This window comes from Wolffia australiana, chromosome 18 (assembly GCF_029677425.1).
Source record: "Wolffia australiana isolate 7733 chromosome 18, ASM2967742v1".
NCBI lineage: Eukaryota > Viridiplantae > Streptophyta > Magnoliopsida > Alismatales > Araceae > Wolffia > Wolffia australiana.
In genome coordinates, this window is record NC_135852.1 from 3,950,052 (window position 1) to 3,968,697 (window position 18,646).

At 41.2% G+C, this 18,646-nt stretch overlaps 3 protein-coding genes and 1 pseudogene across 18 annotated transcripts; 1 reads left to right on the forward strand and 3 right to left on the reverse strand.

Annotated features, from left to right (window-relative positions):
- Positions 1–1,434: 1,434 nt before the first annotated feature.
- LOC144714920 (E3 ubiquitin-protein ligase XBAT33) lies at positions 1,435–5,573 on the forward strand. Of its 2 annotated transcripts, none has more exons than XM_078589724.1 (10): positions 1,435–1,728; positions 1,926–1,985; positions 2,091–2,162; positions 2,253–2,428; positions 3,443–3,603; positions 3,704–3,762; positions 3,851–3,897; positions 4,109–4,252; positions 4,757–4,845; positions 4,928–5,573. In XM_078589724.1, the coding sequence occupies exons 1-10, from the start codon at positions 1,552–1,554 to the stop codon at positions 5,410–5,412; spliced, it is 1,470 nt and encodes a 489-aa protein (XP_078445850.1). In that variant the 5' UTR covers positions 1,435–1,551; the 3' UTR covers positions 5,413–5,573. The 2 variants fall into 2 exon arrangements, with proteins under 2 accessions (XP_078445850.1, XP_078445851.1); XM_078589725.1 differs by having other exon boundaries at positions 3,446–3,603.
- Positions 5,574–12,126: 6,553 nt separating this feature from the next.
- Positions 12,127–13,841, reverse strand: LOC144714957 (heat stress transcription factor B-2b-like). 15 transcript variants are annotated; one of them, XM_078589785.1, is made up of 4 exons: positions 13,495–13,841; positions 12,974–13,410; positions 12,768–12,852; positions 12,127–12,615 (listed from the first exon to the last, which is right to left on the reverse strand). In XM_078589785.1, exons 1-2 carry the CDS (start codon positions 13,687–13,689, stop codon positions 13,021–13,023), a joined length of 585 nt encoding a protein of 194 aa, XP_078445911.1. In that variant the 5' UTR covers positions 13,690–13,841; the 3' UTR covers positions 12,127–12,615; positions 12,768–12,852; positions 12,974–13,020. The 15 variants fall into 15 exon arrangements, with proteins under 15 accessions (XP_078445911.1, XP_078445912.1, XP_078445909.1 ...); XM_078589786.1 differs by having other exon boundaries at positions 12,127–12,552; positions 12,645–12,852; XM_078589783.1 differs by having other exon boundaries at positions 12,978–13,410; positions 13,495–13,840.
- Positions 13,842–15,410: 1,569 nt separating this feature from the next.
- Positions 15,411–16,847, reverse strand: LOC144714942 (transmembrane protein 161AB protein). Its single transcript, XM_078589756.1, has 2 exons — positions 15,632–16,847; positions 15,411–15,557 (listed from the first exon to the last, which is right to left on the reverse strand). The coding sequence occupies exon 1, from the start codon at positions 16,806–16,808 to the stop codon at positions 15,687–15,689; it is 1,122 nt and encodes a 373-aa protein (XP_078445882.1). The 5' UTR covers positions 16,809–16,847; the 3' UTR covers positions 15,411–15,557; positions 15,632–15,686.
- Positions 16,848–17,586: 739 nt separating this feature from the next.
- LOC144715306 (heme oxygenase 1, chloroplastic pseudogene) lies at positions 17,587–18,132 on the reverse strand (annotated as a pseudogene).
- Between the last annotated feature and the right edge of the window lie 514 nt (positions 18,133–18,646).

An 18,646-nucleotide genomic window follows, 5' to 3' on the forward strand; every position in this document is an offset into this window, starting at 1 on the left:
AACCTCTGAAGTTCAGACATTAAGTTAACTTATCTTGGTTTACACAATTAACTCATGAAGAATAGAATAGATTCAATGAGTCAAAGTACCAAGTTGTAGAATTTGGTTGGCTCAACCGGTAAACAACGAAAAGGCATTGTGCTGGCGTTATAGAGACGGCTGTACAAGTAGTGAGTAATGTATAAAATGACAATGTGGCTAATTATAATTTTTATTACGAAAGTATATGGCATTGGACGCAGGGATGCTGACAAGTGTATGATGTGCAGAGAAAATGACATGTTTGGTGATTCAACCTGGACATCATTAGGTAAAGACATCGACAATTTAGATTTATCTGTATGATGGATGAAGAATTCAAACAAATCCTAAGCCATCAAAGTAGGATGGTAGGCTATATTTTTGACATATCTAAGAGCGACATAAGTTTCACTTTTTATTTATCTCTAAGACAAAGTATTAACAATATATATGAGATCTGCTCACCATGATCAACCATTTTCTTCCAATGAAATCTGAACTCTATGGATTATCTTGTAGGACACATAAAGATGAGGTTTTTGCATGACTGCAAATTCTACAAGGCCTAATGTAAAAATTTTGAAAAATGTTCAGGTTGGAAAAACATTTTTTTTATGAATCATGGGAAACAGTCGCTAACTCATTTGATTATTTGGCTTCTTATCATAAAACTTAAGGACGACTTACAAGATGTTAAATATAATTATGTAAAATCCTTGATTTGCTTTAAACAGTATATTAATATATATACATATATTTAGTATTGCACTATGTTGACAATAATATTTTTTATTTTTCAAGTACATGACAGTCAGATCAACCCCAGACAGGAACGTGGCCTCTTTTGATTCATAAACCTATAATTAAGGTGTGGACTCCAGTCAGAAAAAGATAGCTCTTCCCTTCAGAGATATTTGTATATAACTCTAATGTTTATTATTAAATAAACCCAGAAAACGACTATTCCACCACTCTATGACAGATATTTTCCAAATTTAAAGAATTAATATGTTTCCCCCCTCACAAACTTGGACGGGCATTCAGGCAATAAAAATAGAAAAGCCCTTCACAAATTGACAAATCTACCACTCAAGTAAAATTCATCCAAAATTAGAAATTTCATACGTTCACTCCTTGGAAACCCTCCCATTAAATTAACATAAAACCCCAATTAACATAAAATTTTAAGTAGCAGTGTAAAATATTTTCTAATTAAAAACCCAGATAACAGAGATTTACTCAATGACAAATATCTTCTAAAATTAAAAAAATGGACAATTGTACCCTTCCAAACATCTCTAAAAAACCGTCTGCGGTGACGGTATTCCTAGAAAACCTCAGGTAAAACGAAATTGTAGAAATGCTCTTTATAGTTGACCATATAAATTCGCGTTCTACGGAAGCTTCGAAAGCTCGCCGGAGGAGGAATGGGTTGGCCGGAGAAGAGCCGCTGGCGGTGGCGGCGCGATCGATAGATCTTCAATTCGATTACGAGGTTTTGATTGTTGATCGGACGAAAGGTTGGATTTAATGGGCAATTCGATTGGATGTTCGGGATCAGGCGAGCGACTGGTGTCGGCAGCGAGAGATGGGGACTACGTAGAGGCCAAGATGCTGATAGATTTGAATCCGTCTCTCGCTCGTTATTCCACCTTTGGCGGGCTCAACACCCCTCTTCACTTGGCGGCGGCAAAGGGCCATAACGAGGTTGCTTGAATTCGTTTTTGTTTGATCTGTTTTGCCGAGGATTCTAGCCGGGTGCTTGGTTTTCTTTTTTGTTTTTCCCTCTTTTTGGTTGATTTGGGGTTAAATTTTTAACTTTTGGTTGGTCTGTTTGACGGAGAGGCTAGCGGACTGATGGGTTTTTGTGTTTCCCCCTCTTTTTTGGTTGATTTTGGAGTTAGATCGTTTGTCTGCTGTTAAAGAATGGAGCTTGCGTGGATGCGAGGAATTACTGCGGCCAGGTGATCGCTGATTCTAGCTTAATAATTATGGATTATAACCCGGGTTGTAGTTTTGGGAATTAAAATTAAATTTAGCGTTTGAATTGAATTTTGTTGTGGTTTTAGACGCCGCTGATGCAGGCATGCCGATACGGGCATTGGGAGGTGGTGCAGGCGCTTGTGCTGTTCAGATGCAATGTTTGTTGCCTTGAAATTTTTCATTCACCAAAGTTTCATGCGATTGGCGATGTCTTTGAATTTATTCTTTTTAATCTTGTATTTTTGTAGGTCACTAGAACTGATTACTTGGGAGGTAGAACGGCGCTGCACTTTGCGGCCATTGGTGGGCACGCCAGGTGTTTGCGACTTGTCGTAGCTGACTATCTTTCTGGCACATCCCAGGAATCAATGCAGATCCATTCCGAGGGAGATTCTTCTCCCTCACATCATAAATTCAATTCAAGGTGAGTTGGCACCTTTGGTTTTTTGCCCATTTCCTGCAGAAGAAGATGAGGATGTGGATAATCAGATTTATTCTTAGATCTTGAAAACTATATCAGTACACAGCTGAATGGGCAAACGTTTATTCCTCCCATCCTTGGTGCTATTTGATGAATCGGGTGGATTCGTCACCGTAATGTCATCATCATCTTCATCATCTTCACTGAGCCCCAAACTTAATGCTGATGGATAACAAATGCGATATTGTCATCGTCATCCAGGGAATTCGTCAACAACATCATCATCCGTGTTTGACGTGCACAAACGACGAAGGCGATGATGAATTCATCATCATTAGATGACAATGATGCTGAACCCTACTGACAACTCAAGAAATTTCAGCGATTAATCTCATGCTTGACCTGACTTGGAACCTTTTTTCCTGGACTTTTGAGGACCGGGGCTTCTTCTTACAGAATCCAAATACTATATGCTGTGGTGAAAGTTTAAGAGGCCCCAACTAATGGCATTTGTGCGCTTCTTGCGAGCTCCTTTGTTTTGATTTGGTCCATTTATTGAAAATATGAGGGGATAAAGATAATTTCTGTATCCTTGCAATTCTAGGAGTCTCTCTTGTTGTATTAAAGTCACTAAGCTCCAACTATCTCCTCCTGAGAAAATATATAGGAAGTTTTTCCTCCCATTGAACCTTCTCTTTTAGGAGGTCATCTTTTTCTCTCACTCATTCGATGTTTAGTGAATACTTGCCGCTCATTAAGTCATTGTCTCAGGCAGACAACATGGGCACCGTTAGACTTCCTTTTGGATGGAAATTTGGAGCACTGAATGTTCATGAATTGCTCGCCTAGAAAGGCAACATAAGTGCCATCAGACCTTTTTTTCATTCAAAGTCTTATATTGATCTACTTGCGTTCTTCTGTTTGTGTTTAGACGTTGCTCCAGACCCAATCCATTAAGATTTTGGTTTCCATGGCTTTTCAATGTTCTCATTCAGAATTCGTCTGTCTCTGGTGCAGTAGTTTATTGAGGCTAATAAATAGAACAGCTGACGGCGGCTTGACACCCCTCCACATGGCAGCCATCAATGGTCATTTTGAATGTGTCCAACTTCTCCTTGATCTCCATGCAAACGTCCATGCTGTCACATTTCACTACGGTACAGCGGTCAGCATGATTGGTATGATTCACTGGAGGTTTATTCTTTTTTGTGTTTTGTTTTCATTAAATATTTCTCTGTCAGGGGTGAATAGAAAAAGAAATGTGGCTTGATGTAACAGGTTCTGGAAGCACACCATTGCATTATGCAGCATGCGGAGGAAATCTCAAGTGTTGCCAGGCACCACCTAGAGCATTTGTTTTTCTTTTGCCATTCTATTATCATGAACATTTTATTGATTGTGATAATTTATCGACTCATTATGCAGATTCTTCTTGCGAGAGGAGCTAGCCGGCTGACACTGAACTGTAACGGGTAGGTAAACCTATCTTCTATGCAATTAAACTACCTTGCCTTTCCAGTAGAGTTTGGCTCTTCGGGGCAGAGATGCAATTAACTGATTGGACAAGACACATCCCAATATGCTTCCCTTAGTCCTGCATCCTGTCCTTTTATGACATCCTGTGGGGGACTATCCTTTCTAATAGTTGAAAAAAATAAAATACTGAATGCTCGCTCTCCTCAGGTGGCTTCCACTGGATGTAGCAAGGATATGGCGGCGTCATCAGCTGGAGGCAATACTGGCGCCAAACTCAAAGGAAGTTGTGCCTGATTTCCCTTGCTCAGGTCTCGTCGCCCTTCCACTGTACAGCATAATTAGCATAGCCAGGTAAAAAATCCTTCTGCCCCTGTTCTTGAATTGATTAATCTGGATGCTACATCCTCTATCATTCTTGAAATAGATTGAACTGGGGAGAGATAATTGTGCCCAACTGGAATCTTAAATTATAGTATTAGTTAATGATACATTCTTTTCCATATGTGATTTCTGCACCCTCTGTCATTGACACGAAAAAAAATTCTATCATCATTGATTTAGTTCTGTGAATACTGAGGACAATGAGAGAAAATTTTCATTAGAGGTGCAGAGAGAAAAAGAGAAATGCTGAAATCTAGACAGATGGGCTATGGACATACCAATCGATACTTCTGAAGTCACAAGTATTGGTATTCTATGGGAGAGAGAGGTGATATGGTGGGTGATGAACATAGGTCATCCCAATTGGAATTGTGAATATACACATCATTATGAAATCATAAATGCTATTGTTGTGTGACAGAGAAATAGATATCCTTATAAAATACAATCATTACTATCAGATTTATCTTGCAGAGAATGGGGACTTCAGTCGTCACCCGTGATGGACGACAAGGAATCATGTGCTGTCTGCCTCGAAAGGACTTGTTCTGTGGCTGCTGAAGGTGTCTCTCTCTCTATCTATCCGTCTATCTCTCTCTCTCTATCATTTTCTCTATTTCTCTAAAAGATGAGATATCTGTGAAGGGTGTGGGCACGAGCTCTGCATAAGGTGCGCACTCTACCTGTGCTCAACCGGGACCACCTGCACGAATCCTGCAGCAAAACCAGGATCAATCCCCTGCCCAATGTGTCGGCAAGGGATCACCTTCTTCCACAAACTGCCTGCAAGCCCGGCCATGGAGCCCAAGACAAGCCACACTCTGAGTTTCTGCAACCCCTGTCTCCAACCCAGCTGCGTTGCCACCTCTCCTCGGCAGGCGGCAGCGGCGGCAACTGCTATGTCATGCATTCCATTCCCATCTGGATCCTCAGCCCGTAACGTGGCATGCAGATTGGGAGAAGAAGAAAGAGAAGAAGATGTGAGAGCTCCTCGGCGATGCCAGAGTGACCCAATGGGCATGAAGAATCTTGGAAATGGCTGGATAGAGAGGGGAAGCTGTTCCCTGGTGTCAAGGAGGAGGCGAAGCTGCCGCAGGGAGCAACAGTGTGATTCTGAGATCAGCTCCTGAGGTGTGTTGTGTTTTTGTTTTATATGAGTGATGATCAAAGCCTGAAATATTAGAGAGCTGTTGATTGTAGCATATGGGTGATGTGGTGGCAACTATAACTGATGTCGCACTAGTTTTGTATACAGTGATGAATAATTCTAACTTTTGTTAGTTTTTTACAATTCACATTGACCATGGAGAGAGACATCCATAAATAGTGGGAGTTCAACTCCAATCATGCGTGGAGGGAAGAAATCTGAAGGATGGGATTTCATTGAAACTATCCAAACCTCCATGTTTGCGTGTGTTTATTTGCCATCATGTATGATGTAGAGAAAACTTTGACGAATTAGCCAGAACTTAGATACTAAAAGGTCACTTAGAAATGAGCAGTCCCTTTGTAGGCCAAAAGGTGACATGTTAAATAGTGTGAGTCAAGTGCTTTGTTAATTAATAGTTAGAATGTCTGGGATGCATTAAAACATGAAAGGTCGTTGGATTAGCATTGGCTACAGATAGCGATCGTCATATCTCAAATGTCACTCAAAATGTGAGACTCAAAATTTCAAATATATATACTGGGTGATTTGATATCATAATAAAAGACCAGATGACTGAAGCCACATGGTTATGAAGTCACAGAGTCAAATAAAAATGTTAGTTTACGAAAGCTAATGGATATACATATTAACGTCTGCAGATACGAGTTGTGTACTAATGGGAATGTGAGTTAGGAGCATTAAAACTTATTTTTGAACCTGTTTTTTAAAAGTGATTTTATTATTGATAAAGATGTGGTTGAATAGGTTGTGTTTGCTACCTAAGTTGATGGCCAAAGTTAATTTAATTGACCTCTCATTCCCCTAAATCAAGTTGATGAGTATAGGGCGTCTCCTTAGGGAATTGAGATTCAAATGGAAAATTCAGGTGAAATTGACTTGAATGAAAAAAGGACTATCTAGATAGGACACCAAATAAAAATTCTTAGATCAATGACAAAAAAATTCAAATAAAAATTAAGAAATATTGAGGGTCATTGATTAAGCTGATACATGGATCTAGAGAGTTGCCTGCATGTGGTCTTTTAGGCATAAAAATATATACATAAAGTTCAGAGGTTTACCCTGAAAAGGTTTACCCAGGTCAGATTACTTTAGGTGCACATACATTGACTTTATTTACCTCCAATATGATCCCCTCTTGATGAGATTGAATTGGCAAAACAGCAACAGTGGATCAATAATGAGGCTCATCGAGATGGAGGAGAAGATTTGAGATGTCAAAGATCACAAGGTTAATCCTAGAGATTGGACACTGCAAAAGATCAACAAGGTATTTGAGGAACTGATAAATTGGGGATTGATCAATGTGAAGGTGATTTTATCATCATAGTTTTAATTACTTAAAGGGTCACTACGTTTATGTCTTATATTTGTTGCACAAATAATTAAAGAATCATGTCAATCACAACCTCAGAACTCAGTATAGTTAATATATCAAAATCAAATAGTCAACATATCTAATCCTACTCGTATGATGATGATGCTATATTTTGTAAACATTTGAGTAAAGACGTTAAGTATTCATAATGGGTTCTCTTTCGGGAAAATAGTTCACTTGATTGATACGAAGGAATCCCTGGATAATTCTATACCTCACTGCCAACAATATTAATTTGTGCCATGGTTAAGCAAGTGGTCCTGTTGAATTTATATTATGTCCTGTTAATTTTTATCATGTTAAATTTTATTTCCATGAGAATGCGGAAACATCCGGTCACGCTCCAGCAAGATTTTAATAAGACAATGTTGATTTATATATATCTTAAGTAGTGGTGGATTTGATCCTGAGTAGTAAATATGCATCCAAATGGAGGAGGAGATGGAGATAACAAAAAGGGAAGAAGAAATGTAGAGATTGGTAAAATATAGTTATATTGAAACATATTGTGATTCTTAACTGAATATTCAAAATATTTTCCATGAAATTTATTGAGTGGTTAATTCTCATTGAATATCCTTAAATATGGAGACTGATGAAATTTATCTCTAAATTGTTATGTTAACTCAATATACATAAATTAAGTGGATCTGGGTAGGCTTTGGGGGTCAAGTAGATGAAGGCTTTTGGCGGCTGAACAAGTGAAGATTTCAGGGGTTGGGTTGGAGGTCAAGGGATATTATTTCTTAGAAGACTTTATGGCAAGAATGATAAAACTTCAGAACATTTTTTATTTTATTTATATCATTGTTGGGCCTTATTTTCGAGTTTTTTCTTGGGTGAATTCACACAAAGTTGGCTCGGGCTCATCACCACCTCGAGCTGGATGACTCCAGACAACATTAAGAACCAGTCTAAGCTGCATTAAAAAAAATGAACCTACTGTTCTCTATCTCATTATGTAGACAAGTAGACCATATCTCACTTAGTTTAATAAATTTTGGCAATAAAATTTTAAAGCACATAATTTACCCTCCTCTAAGATCATACCTTCACCACTTAAACTAACACATTGGTTCCTAATGCTGGTGTGTACATACTATCATTACATTAGGTATAAGACCTTATACATCCCACTGTTCTGGTATGGTGCGAAGATTCATGAGTTATCCAACGACATGCCACTGCAATTGATTTGAGTGTTATGTATCTAAAGGGTGTCATTGATAGCTAGAGGTTTTTAGAAAGCCATTTTGCATACATATTCTAAAGATGTCTTGATGACAATTTTATCGTGACTGGTTACCTTAAAACGATTATGTGTTTACAGTTTAGTGGACTTCTAAGTTATGCATTACAACTTTGCTAAAAAATTTCATGATAAAAAAAAATCTCAGTGAATAATCATCAGCGATGCAAAAGCCAGTATTTTGGTTAAAGGTACTGTTTAATGATTTGGGTGACAAAAGGGTGAAGTTCCTTTGGTGTGATAATGAGAGTTTCATTTACTTTGATAACATGAAATTTCAGAGCAGGTGAACATTTTCTTATCTAAAGGAACTTTAACAAGAGCTGTCTTTCTCTAAGGAGATTACTCTAAAGAAGGCAAACATATACAAGAGTTCCACAAAATCATACCGATTAAGATCATTAGGGTCAATAAGTATTGTGCGATGACACGTCAGAAGACATCAAGGATGTCATGCCCCAAATATTTGGACTTAGTCTCATATTGCATGTACACTTATGAATGTAGAGAATCTTAATTTGGAACTGTTTGCCCTATAAGTACACTTTAGATGAAGGTCAATGGGCTGAGTCCTTTTATTCCACTCAAGTGTGACCCACTAGATAGTATGGGTTGAAAAATAATTTAATATAAAATTAAAGTATTTAAATGAATATTGAAGTTTTAAATTTATTTTTTGTTGTCCTAAATTGACTAGTGAAATCTAAGTCTATGATAGGGAAATGATATGTCCTAGATCTGATGGAACAGATGATGAATGGTGATGGATGAGGATGTGATGTCGAGTTTGTCATGTCTCCTGTCTCATCACATGTCCCAGGATTTTGACAAATTCATTACATTTTTTTCACCTGTAAGAGGACCACTCGTCCAGTCCTCGTCTCATCACCAGACAGCATCCCTGTCACAAGGGACGAAAGGACATATCTACAATTACACATTTTACACGTCTAATTTTATCATTCAGGTCTAATTATTCCAATTCTCTCTTGGTTACTCTCTTTCTCTCTATGTCTCCATCTCTTTCTCGGACACCCTCTATATTGCAGAAATAAATACATATCAAATTATAATGTATGTATAAATATTTTATTTTATTTTTTTAATTTTGACCACCATATCTCTTATTTTATTCGAAACAATTTTAGTTTCCCCTTTCCCCTTTTTTCATTAGGATGGCCATCCTATCACATCACCTGTCAGAGACCCTCCGTCATTGTCACATCACCTATCATGGATATTTCATCATCCAATCCGTCACCACCATGGGGCTAAAAAACGTCATCCATATGGATCCGTCACTGTGACAGATGATGTTTGCTTTTCCCTAATCTATGCATTCTAATTTAGAAGACTTATGGCCAACCATAAGCATATGTATAAACCTATAAGGATATTATATGATAAATGAATAAACCATTTTCACAGGAGCATATTCAGTTCATAAATAATATGTTCATGATTATGAATTCAACTGACATTTGACATCATGATAAATAATTTGAAACTTAAGATTGGATCAAACTTTCTTCTAAAAAACCATTTATCTGAATTTATAATTTCATAATTTGGAAATATTATAAGAGAGACTATGATTGAAATTAATATTTGGAAAGCTTCACTCAATTTGCAATCTTTAATGGGTCAAAAAAATCAGAAAATGTAGACTTAAATTTATTTAAGATCAAATTTTGCACGTATGGCAATAAATGTAGTGTGGAGAGTGGACTAGATTGAGCATATATATACTAAGATAGACATTAGCTGATGGCAAGAAATTGATTCATGTAATATTTGATTTGAAAAAGAGAGTAGTGCATTTATATTAGGTTGAAATAGAAAGTAGTAGAGAATCTTATTTTAAATAGAAGGATATTGAGAAATTTGAGGCATTGGATTATTTTAATGAAATAAAACCCGTATTTTTTTTGTTAAATTTTTTATCAGTATTCAAGATTAATAGAGGGATAAGAAAGTGAAAAAAGGGGATCCCCTAGAGAAGGAGAATGCTATTGGAAACCTTCATGACTGAAAGAGGAGGAAAATGATACATCTCAATATTGGGGATGTCTATGCAGTAAAGGAAAGATCATCTTCATCTCAAACTTCCTAGAGTAAGATCATTTTAATTTTCAGAAGAGTTCAATAAGTTTTGTTGGCTTATTTGGATATGGTATAATCTCAAAGTGGATAAATTAGGCAAGTAATTTCATCAATTATTATAATTTATGTTATCTTGAAAATATTTTGGTGACTAAGACTATAGTTCAGTGTGCTCCCTCGCTAACGTGTTAGGGATATCCATCACATTATTGTGATGAATCCTAAAAAATGTGAGAGCCCCCAGGATAAAAATTACTTGAGATAAAAAGACAGTTTACTGCGATATTGATAAAATAAATTTTGGTAAACTCTAATCTTATACCCCAAAAGTCTTCCAGATAAGATCAGAATTATACTTCCTCTATCTGATCCCCCAAAAGACTTCTCTGGGCTGGCCCATAAGACCTCCCCTAATTGACCCCATACGCCATCAAAAAACTAGTCAAGATCTATATACTAATTTAATTGAAACCAATGTACTGTAAGTGTACCAAAAATTTGATAAATACAATCTCCAATAAAAATATCCAATTACTAATGAAATTTTTTTCATTAGTATTTACTAATTACTCAGATTATATATCAATGATATTTCCCAAATAATTAAGAAATTCAGAAGTGTTCAAATGTGTAAAAAATACAACTATGAATATGAATATCCTAAAGTTTGAAATACCTTTTGTTTACCTTTTCCCTTTTGTTTCTTGATTTTTTAAAAGTTCTTTTCTCCTAATCAATCCAAATTTTTCTTTCAGCTAATCCTCAATCCAAAATTTTCTCCTAATACAATCTCCAAAATACATGATTCTAAATCCAATGAACTTGGAATTTTCAGATGCAATGTAATGTTTAACACAAACTGAAAAACAGTTCATAGAGAGCTCCAAGATTCAATATTCTGTTCTAGGCCTATGGTCGTGCAATCTCTGGAGGACAATGTTCTTTCAGCCATAACTAGTTGAAACATGCACCAAAACTAATATTCTAGATCATATAGAATTTGATTTTTGTGATACATTTTTTGGGCCAATGTAAACCTCAAAAACATCACGTTTAAATAATCAGATTGAAATCTTCTGATGTAGTTTTCTAGATTACAATTGTGCTTCACCTATTAACTCCACAAAACCTTCCACAAAATGAGATGAACCAAGGGTCAAAATGTTTTTAAAAATGTTTTCTAAAACTTCTATGTGCAAATCTAAACTTAGAAACACCATATTATTCCTGAAAATTTGAGATCACAAAGCTTTATTGTCTTTTTCGAGGAACCCAAAAGAGTGCCTTTTCAAATTGTGTCACCAGCGAAAGTTAAACATAAAAAAGAAAAGAGAAAATAGTAAAACAAATTGAGCGATAGATCTGGTAAAATAGTAAAACAAATTTGAGTGCAATTTTTAAATCAGACATCTTTGAAAATTTATGGTATAACATCATCGCCCAAGATATACGAATAATAAATCAGATTGTGATATATCTGGATTTTTTAGTCACCGAATTTTAAACGCACATGTCACTATTAATGTCACCAAATTCTTTAGTCTTGCATTGACGATTTGACACATTGACCATATGGTCAAAGAATTTTATTCTAAATTTAAATGATGATATACTCCTCTAATCGCATTTATGTAACTTCAAATCATACTGAATTACAGATGCCTAAGTCAAATTTGGATATATAACTGAATTATGTCATCATGCCTTTGCTTAATTTAAAGATGTGGTTGACCAAGCCACAGTACTCTTATCTATCTTGCATTTTCCCCCCAAAAAACAAGTCTTAATCTTTCAGTTTGTCTACATTAATTGGGATAAAGGCTCGGTGATCTAGACACATGATAAGGGTTGGGATAAGATCCTATTGAATTCTTCCTGATAAAAAAATTGAACTAGCCACCCCATGAGGGCCAATCATATCATGATCTAATCGGTCCAACCCAGTCAATCAAAATGTCTTGATCACATTGACGAAATCATACTGACAGCATCATCGTCATCAATTTATGATCTTCCTCTCAAAAGTAATTCTGAAATCGGGCGAAATTAAACTTACCATGATCAAAGTTAAGAACTTTAGATGTTATGACAGAGTCCCCTGGAGAAAAAAAAAGAAATAACTACCTTCCAGGAGCAGAAGCCATCGAATCCCCAAATCTCTGATCAGCCGAATTGGGCTTCCAGAATAAGAAAGAAATAAGCAAAAAAATAATAATAATAATTACCTTCCAGGAGCAGAAATCATCGAATCCCCAAATCTCTGATCAGCCGAATTGGGCTTCCGGAGAGCAGGAAGAAGAAGAAAATATAAAAAAAGGCAAATCCTTCGGCGTCATGATCGACCCACTTCAAGAACACGGCGGAGATTCCTTCAAGAACCCGCCGGAGATTCAGATCAAAGTTAACAACTTTAGATGCTATGACAGATTCCCCTGGAGAAAAAAATAATAATAATAATTACCTTCCAGGAGCAGAAATCATCGAATCCCCAAATCTCTGATCAGCCGAATTGGGCTTCCGGAGAGCAGGAAGAAGAAGAAAATATAAAAAAAAGGCAAATCCTTCGGCGTCATGATCAACCCACCTCAAGAACACGGCGGAGATTCCTTCAAGAACTCGCCGGAGATTCAGATCAAAGTTAACAACTTTAGACGATACGTCAGATTCCCCTGGAGAAAAAAATATTATTAATTACCTTCCAGGAGCAGAAATCATCGAATTCCCAAATCTCTGATCAGCCGAATTGGGCTTCCGGAGAGCAGGAAGAAGCCAAAAAAAAGGCAGATCGACCGACTTCAAGAACACGGCGGAGATTCCTTCAAGAACTCTCCGGAGATTCAGATTTGCACGGCGGAGATTCCGACTTGCTTCTCTCCCGCTTGACGCCGATGGATACTCCGAAGAGGCGGGGATGGCTTCCCTCTTCTCTCCGCCGCCGCTGCCGCTCCCCCGCCTCGCCCGCGTAGCCGGAGAGCAGGCAAAGAACCTTGTCGCAGAGCCCCCTCAACAGCCCCAACTCGCTTCTCAGCCTCTCGTTCTCCCTCCTCAGCCGGAGATTCTCCGCCGTCAGATTCCCCCCGAAGAAGGAATCCTCGCCGGAATCCGCCGCCGCCGGCGGCGCCGCCTGTTGCTGCGCGATTTTCCGGCGGTTGATCTCCCCGAGCAGCCCCCTCTCCCCCCTCCGGAAGCAATCGTTGGCGAATTCCCATCTGTCCGCCACCAGCTTCCTGAAACCCTAATTCGTTCGAAGAATTCCGATTCAGGCGGCGATCGGGAGAGAAACAGAGATAGATTTTGCGAGAGATGATCACGTAGGTGTTCAGCTGGCGGACGAAGCTGGAGAAGTTGCTGTGCTTGAAGAACTTGGGAAGAAGGTCTCTCGCGAACTCCGGAGGACGCCAGATGACGAAGCTCGATCCGTCTTCGTTCCACGAGATCACGTCGTTGACGGTAGGATCGTCAACGAGCTGGTACGTTTTGCTCAGGAACGGCGCCGGCACCGCCATGGCTCACAAGAAGAGATCGAGAGAGCAACCCCCGCAAACCTCCATCGTCTTCTTCTTCTTCTTCTTCTTCTTCCTTCTTCTTCTTCCTCTTCTTCTTCTTCCTTCTTCTGCTTCTTCTTCTTCTTCTTCTTCTTCTTCTTCGTCTTCCTTCTTCTTCCAGAAGTTTCCACGACGCCACGTAGGATTCGAAAACTTCTTTCCTGTTCCTCGCCTGAAAAGAGCGAAATTGTGGTTGTACCCTTCCTTTACAAACTGCCTCCTGACTTAGGGACATAGCCTTAGTTTTTTGTTTTTATGGGTATTATTGGAAGTAAGGGATCTTTGAAAGGGGTTTTGAGGAGTTTGATATGCTTCTTAGAAGATTCTGGAGCTCCTCCTAATTGGCCTAGCCGCGGGCCCCACTAGAGATAGAGATACGACGAGAAATTCTTATCCCTTCTATCTTAACCTATAGTTTATAAATAATATTTCGGTATGAATGGCGTTGAAGTTCAAATTTGGACTCCACCGTTTCCCTGCTATCTTAACATATAGTTTATAAATAATATTTCAGTACGATTGGCATTGAAGTTCAAATTTGGACTCCAGTATTTACGAGTTAAGATATGCAAATAAATATATATTCTTTATATAAAAATAGCCATTTTGAGCTTTGCTCTAACTGAAGTTATTGCATCGTTTGCCCATGTGGCTGATCTCATTTGTCTTCGAAAGATGCCAAATCGTTACTCTTCTCAATAGAAGACGAGGTCCTGTTAAATCCATTGACTGTAGGAGGTGAGTGAGTAGGACCTCCAGTTCTTATAGAAAAAGATAAATGGACTAGAATTTAAATTTCAGAAAAAAAGAAAAAAAGGGTCACCAAGTAGGGTTATCAAGCCAACAGGATCGGCCTTCAGACCCAGTGGACTTGACATCCGATGCAGCCTCCATATGGATCGAATTGGTCGGCCCGGGCCGACCTGACTGCTACATCTTTACAATGGGCTCAGGGATTTGGTCATTAAAGCCATTATCGAATTCAGGTCACGATCCAACCACGTCCATTGTTCCTAGTGGTCAAATCACATAAGAAGGGCCAAATTCACTCAAAATCCACGGTTCGAATCCGATCGAATTGAATGAGTCAATCTAAGAAACAAAATACAAATTTATTTTATATTTGAAAAATAAGTAGGAAACTTCCATCGGCCCAATTTCCCATGTGCCAGCCCTCTCTATCTCTCTCTCTCTCTCTAATAGAGATGGTCCGTGCGATCGATTGCAATCGATTGAGATCGCACCGCACTACGCACATCATATGCTGGAACCGCACCACACATCGCACAGACCTTCATGAGGGGCGAATATGCAAAAATGTGTGATTTTTCTCTTTTCTCTCTCGTTCATCTTTATCCCTCTTTCTCTCTCTGTCGCTCTTCTCTTTCTCTGGCGCACTCTTCTCTCACTAGTTCCTCTCTCTCCCTCTTTCTCTCTCTATATCGTTCTTCTCTCAGCTTCTCATGCTCTTTTCTTACTCTCGCTTCCTCGTCTCTCTCCTCTCTCTCTCTATCACCCATCTCTTTCTCTGTGACACTCTTCTCTCCCTCTCTCTGTCGTTCCTCGTTCTTTTTCTATCGCTGTTCTCTCTGCTTCTCTCGCTCTTGCTCCCTCGTCTCCTTCCCTCTTTCTCGTTATTTCTGTGCGGCACATCGCACAGGGGGTTTTGTGCTAGCAAAAAATTGGCACAACATGTGCGGAAATTCGCCCCGCACGGCACGACCATCTCTACTCTCTATCGAGTAATTCAATTAGATCTGAGTTGAACTGCATTTTGATCGTTCCACATGCCGCCCCAAAAATCAATTTGAATCGAATCCAAGCAAGGTCTGCCCAAAAATCAATTGCTGGTTAGTAGTTACTAAAAGGACGACGAACGGGACGGGAAGAAACCAGCCCATACCATCATCCGTCCCGTCCCGTCCATGATCATCCGTTGTCCGTCCCTTTCTTGTTCCTCAAGACAAGATCAAGAAACCGCAACGGAGGAAGACGAGAGTGGAGAGGGAGAAGACGGCGTGAACGAGCGAGATCCACCACGCGAAGAACAGCGCCGCCGCGGCGGCGGCGGAGGCGGCGGCGCCGGGGAAGAACGCCGCCGTCTGCGCGACTCCGACGAGCAAGATCTCCAAAGCCGGCGGCGCGAAGAACTGAACAACCGCCAGGCAGAGATTGTGATTGTGCAGGAAGATCTTCGCTCGACCTTGATCCATGGCCAAAACCTTCCCCCCGTGCAGCATCTGGTACCAGGACAGCACCGCCTCGTTCAGGTACGCCTGTAGATCAGCGCGGATCGCCATCAGCTTCAAGATCGCGGATCCGGCGAGAATCAAGGTTTTGATCTCGGTCGGCTCCCGGAAGCTCGCGATCGGCGCGGCCACGCCGGCGACGAACGAGGCGTAGAACAGGAACAGCGAGATCTTGCCGGAGACGGCGAAATCGAGGTTCCAGCGGAGCTGATCCGTTCCCAGCCAGAGCGATCGGGCGGATCTGACCGCCGGGAGGAAGAGGACTCCGGCTAGGACTCCCGCCGAAGCGGAAATCGCGACTTCGGGGAGGAAATCGAAGATCGGGGGTTCGAGAGCGGATCGGAGCAGGATCGCGGCGAGGAATCCGAGGACGGAGATGAAGGCCGCGAGCTGCTTATCGGAGGATCGCTGGAGAGAGGATCGGGCGAGGGAGGAGGAGATCTGGAGGGTAGCGAGGAGGGAAGACGAGATCGGGACCGTCGCTTGGGGGATGGACGGCGGGAGATGGGATTGGGAGGATTGGCGGAGGAGGAAGAGGGCGAGGAGGAGGGCGGAGGCGGCGGAGGCGGCGGAGACGAAGCAGCGGCGGTAGTCGGGGAAGAAGAGGCGGGAGCGGAGGTGGGAGTCGACGAGGCGGAGGCGGAGGAGTTGCGGGCCGGAGTCGGCGGCGGCACCGCCGTCAGAGGGGCGGCGGACGGCGGCGGCGCCGCCGATGCTGTCCTGTGTGACGTAGGTGTTGATTCCGTCGAGAAGCCTCGAGGGAAGGGAGAAGCGAGAGGAGAGGAACGCCATGGCCGCCAAGCAGGCCGCCTGCCCGGCGAGCTCCGCCATTGCCGGAGAAGAGGAAGAAGGTCGGAGAAGACCACCGGCTGCCTGGCTGATCTGACTTTGCTCTGCTCGGAGTGGTATTTATAGTGCAGGGTAGAGCTGGCGGACGAAACAGACGGCGGTTTTGAACGGAACGGAACGGAACGGACTTCCGCTCCGATATCCGTCCGGGGGAAATTTTTCCGTCAATTTCGTCATTCGTCACCGTTCCGTCATCGTCAGAAGTACTTCATTCGTCCGTTCCATCAACTGTCCACTGAAGTAAACGGAACGGAACGGACGTCACGGTGACGGAAAACGAACATCCTTGACCCCCCCCCCCCCCCCCGTCTCACAAAGACTCTTCGTCTGTCGCCATTTCTCCTCCTCTTCATCTGTTGACTCTCTCCCCGTCTCCGTATCTCGCCCCTCTCCATCTCTCCGTCTGTCCCTTCTTCCCTGTGCGGTCGTCGAACAATAACTCTCCTTCGTGTTGTCGCACAAGACGAGACTTTCTCTGCGAATTTCTTGCATTTACGGACTTCTTTCCAGAATTAAATTATATTGCCTTGAGCATGACTTAGTTATAGAGTCGTGCACTTACTCCGTCTTCTATCCCCAAGAGGAAAATGCATCCCAGATTAGTTCTCTCTAGTAGCTCTTTTCACATAAGAGTGGAGAAGGGAAGGAGTGAAGGAGGGGCAGAAAGAGAATTAGAAGTATGTGTGGATTTAGAAAACAATCGCAACATAGAGTCCAATTGATGCTAATCTCTGCGCTTCGACAAGGGGAATCTCGCTCATCAAGAGAGAATAAGTCGGAGGATCTCCCCCCAGTACATGGAGGACTTCTCCGTCTCTTCCAGGCAGTGGTCCTTCTCGTCCCGCGTCCAGTCATGCGGAGAGCCAGAAGAACAACACCATTACCACAATTAGAGGTCCCCAAAACCATCATGGCAAGTTTATCTCACGAGATAAGTATTTACATTGGCAACATCGTTGACCTTCTCTCGGACATTCTGCAACAGCAGAGAGAGATCGATGTCCCACTTGTAGAACTCTAGCTCCCTGTTATCGAGTATCTTCTCCGCCACCTGAAAAAAAACAGTGCTAAGAGATGTTTTGGGAGACACCCAGAACAATGGTTTCCGAGTTAACAGGACCTTCTTGTCAATTATTCTCCCTGCGGCAGTGTGCGCAAAGTAGATGTTATAGGACCTTAATTTTGTCTTCGAATTTGATTGCAATGATACTTCTTTCATCATTCGCGCCTGAGCTAGTAGCACGATAATAGCAGTGGCGGCGGGAGCACGGGAGGGGCAACAGCAGTGAGCAGGGGCCAGCATCATCGGTAATAGTCATTTGCTATTTTCGTCTTTTCATCCTTCATTTTTGTCATCCATCATTTGTCACGAATGATGGATGACTAAGGACGAATGACGAAAATCCAACCGTTCAGTCATCCGTTTGTTGTTATGGACGATGATGGATGATGAAATTTAAAACGACGGATGACGAAACGTCATCCGTCGTCCAGCTTTAGTGCACAGATGCGAACAGGAGGGTAATTTCATACTTGGAAGGATCGTCTGCCCATTCCCAGACTGGACAATTGCTTCGTCTATGGATGAAATAACCATCCCCCCGTCTGGGGCCTTGGATGGGGGACAGGACGGTTATTTTGTCCTGGTGGAGTATACTGTGTGCCTAACATGTTCACCAGCCAGGTGTCAATTTCTGAGTGGTCTAATGCCGACGCACGCCCTGTTAAGTCCCGAGACATTGGAGGGGATGAGAAATTCTTGGATGGGATGAGACGTGAACGAAAAGAATGGGACGGGATGAACCTTGAATGGGACGATT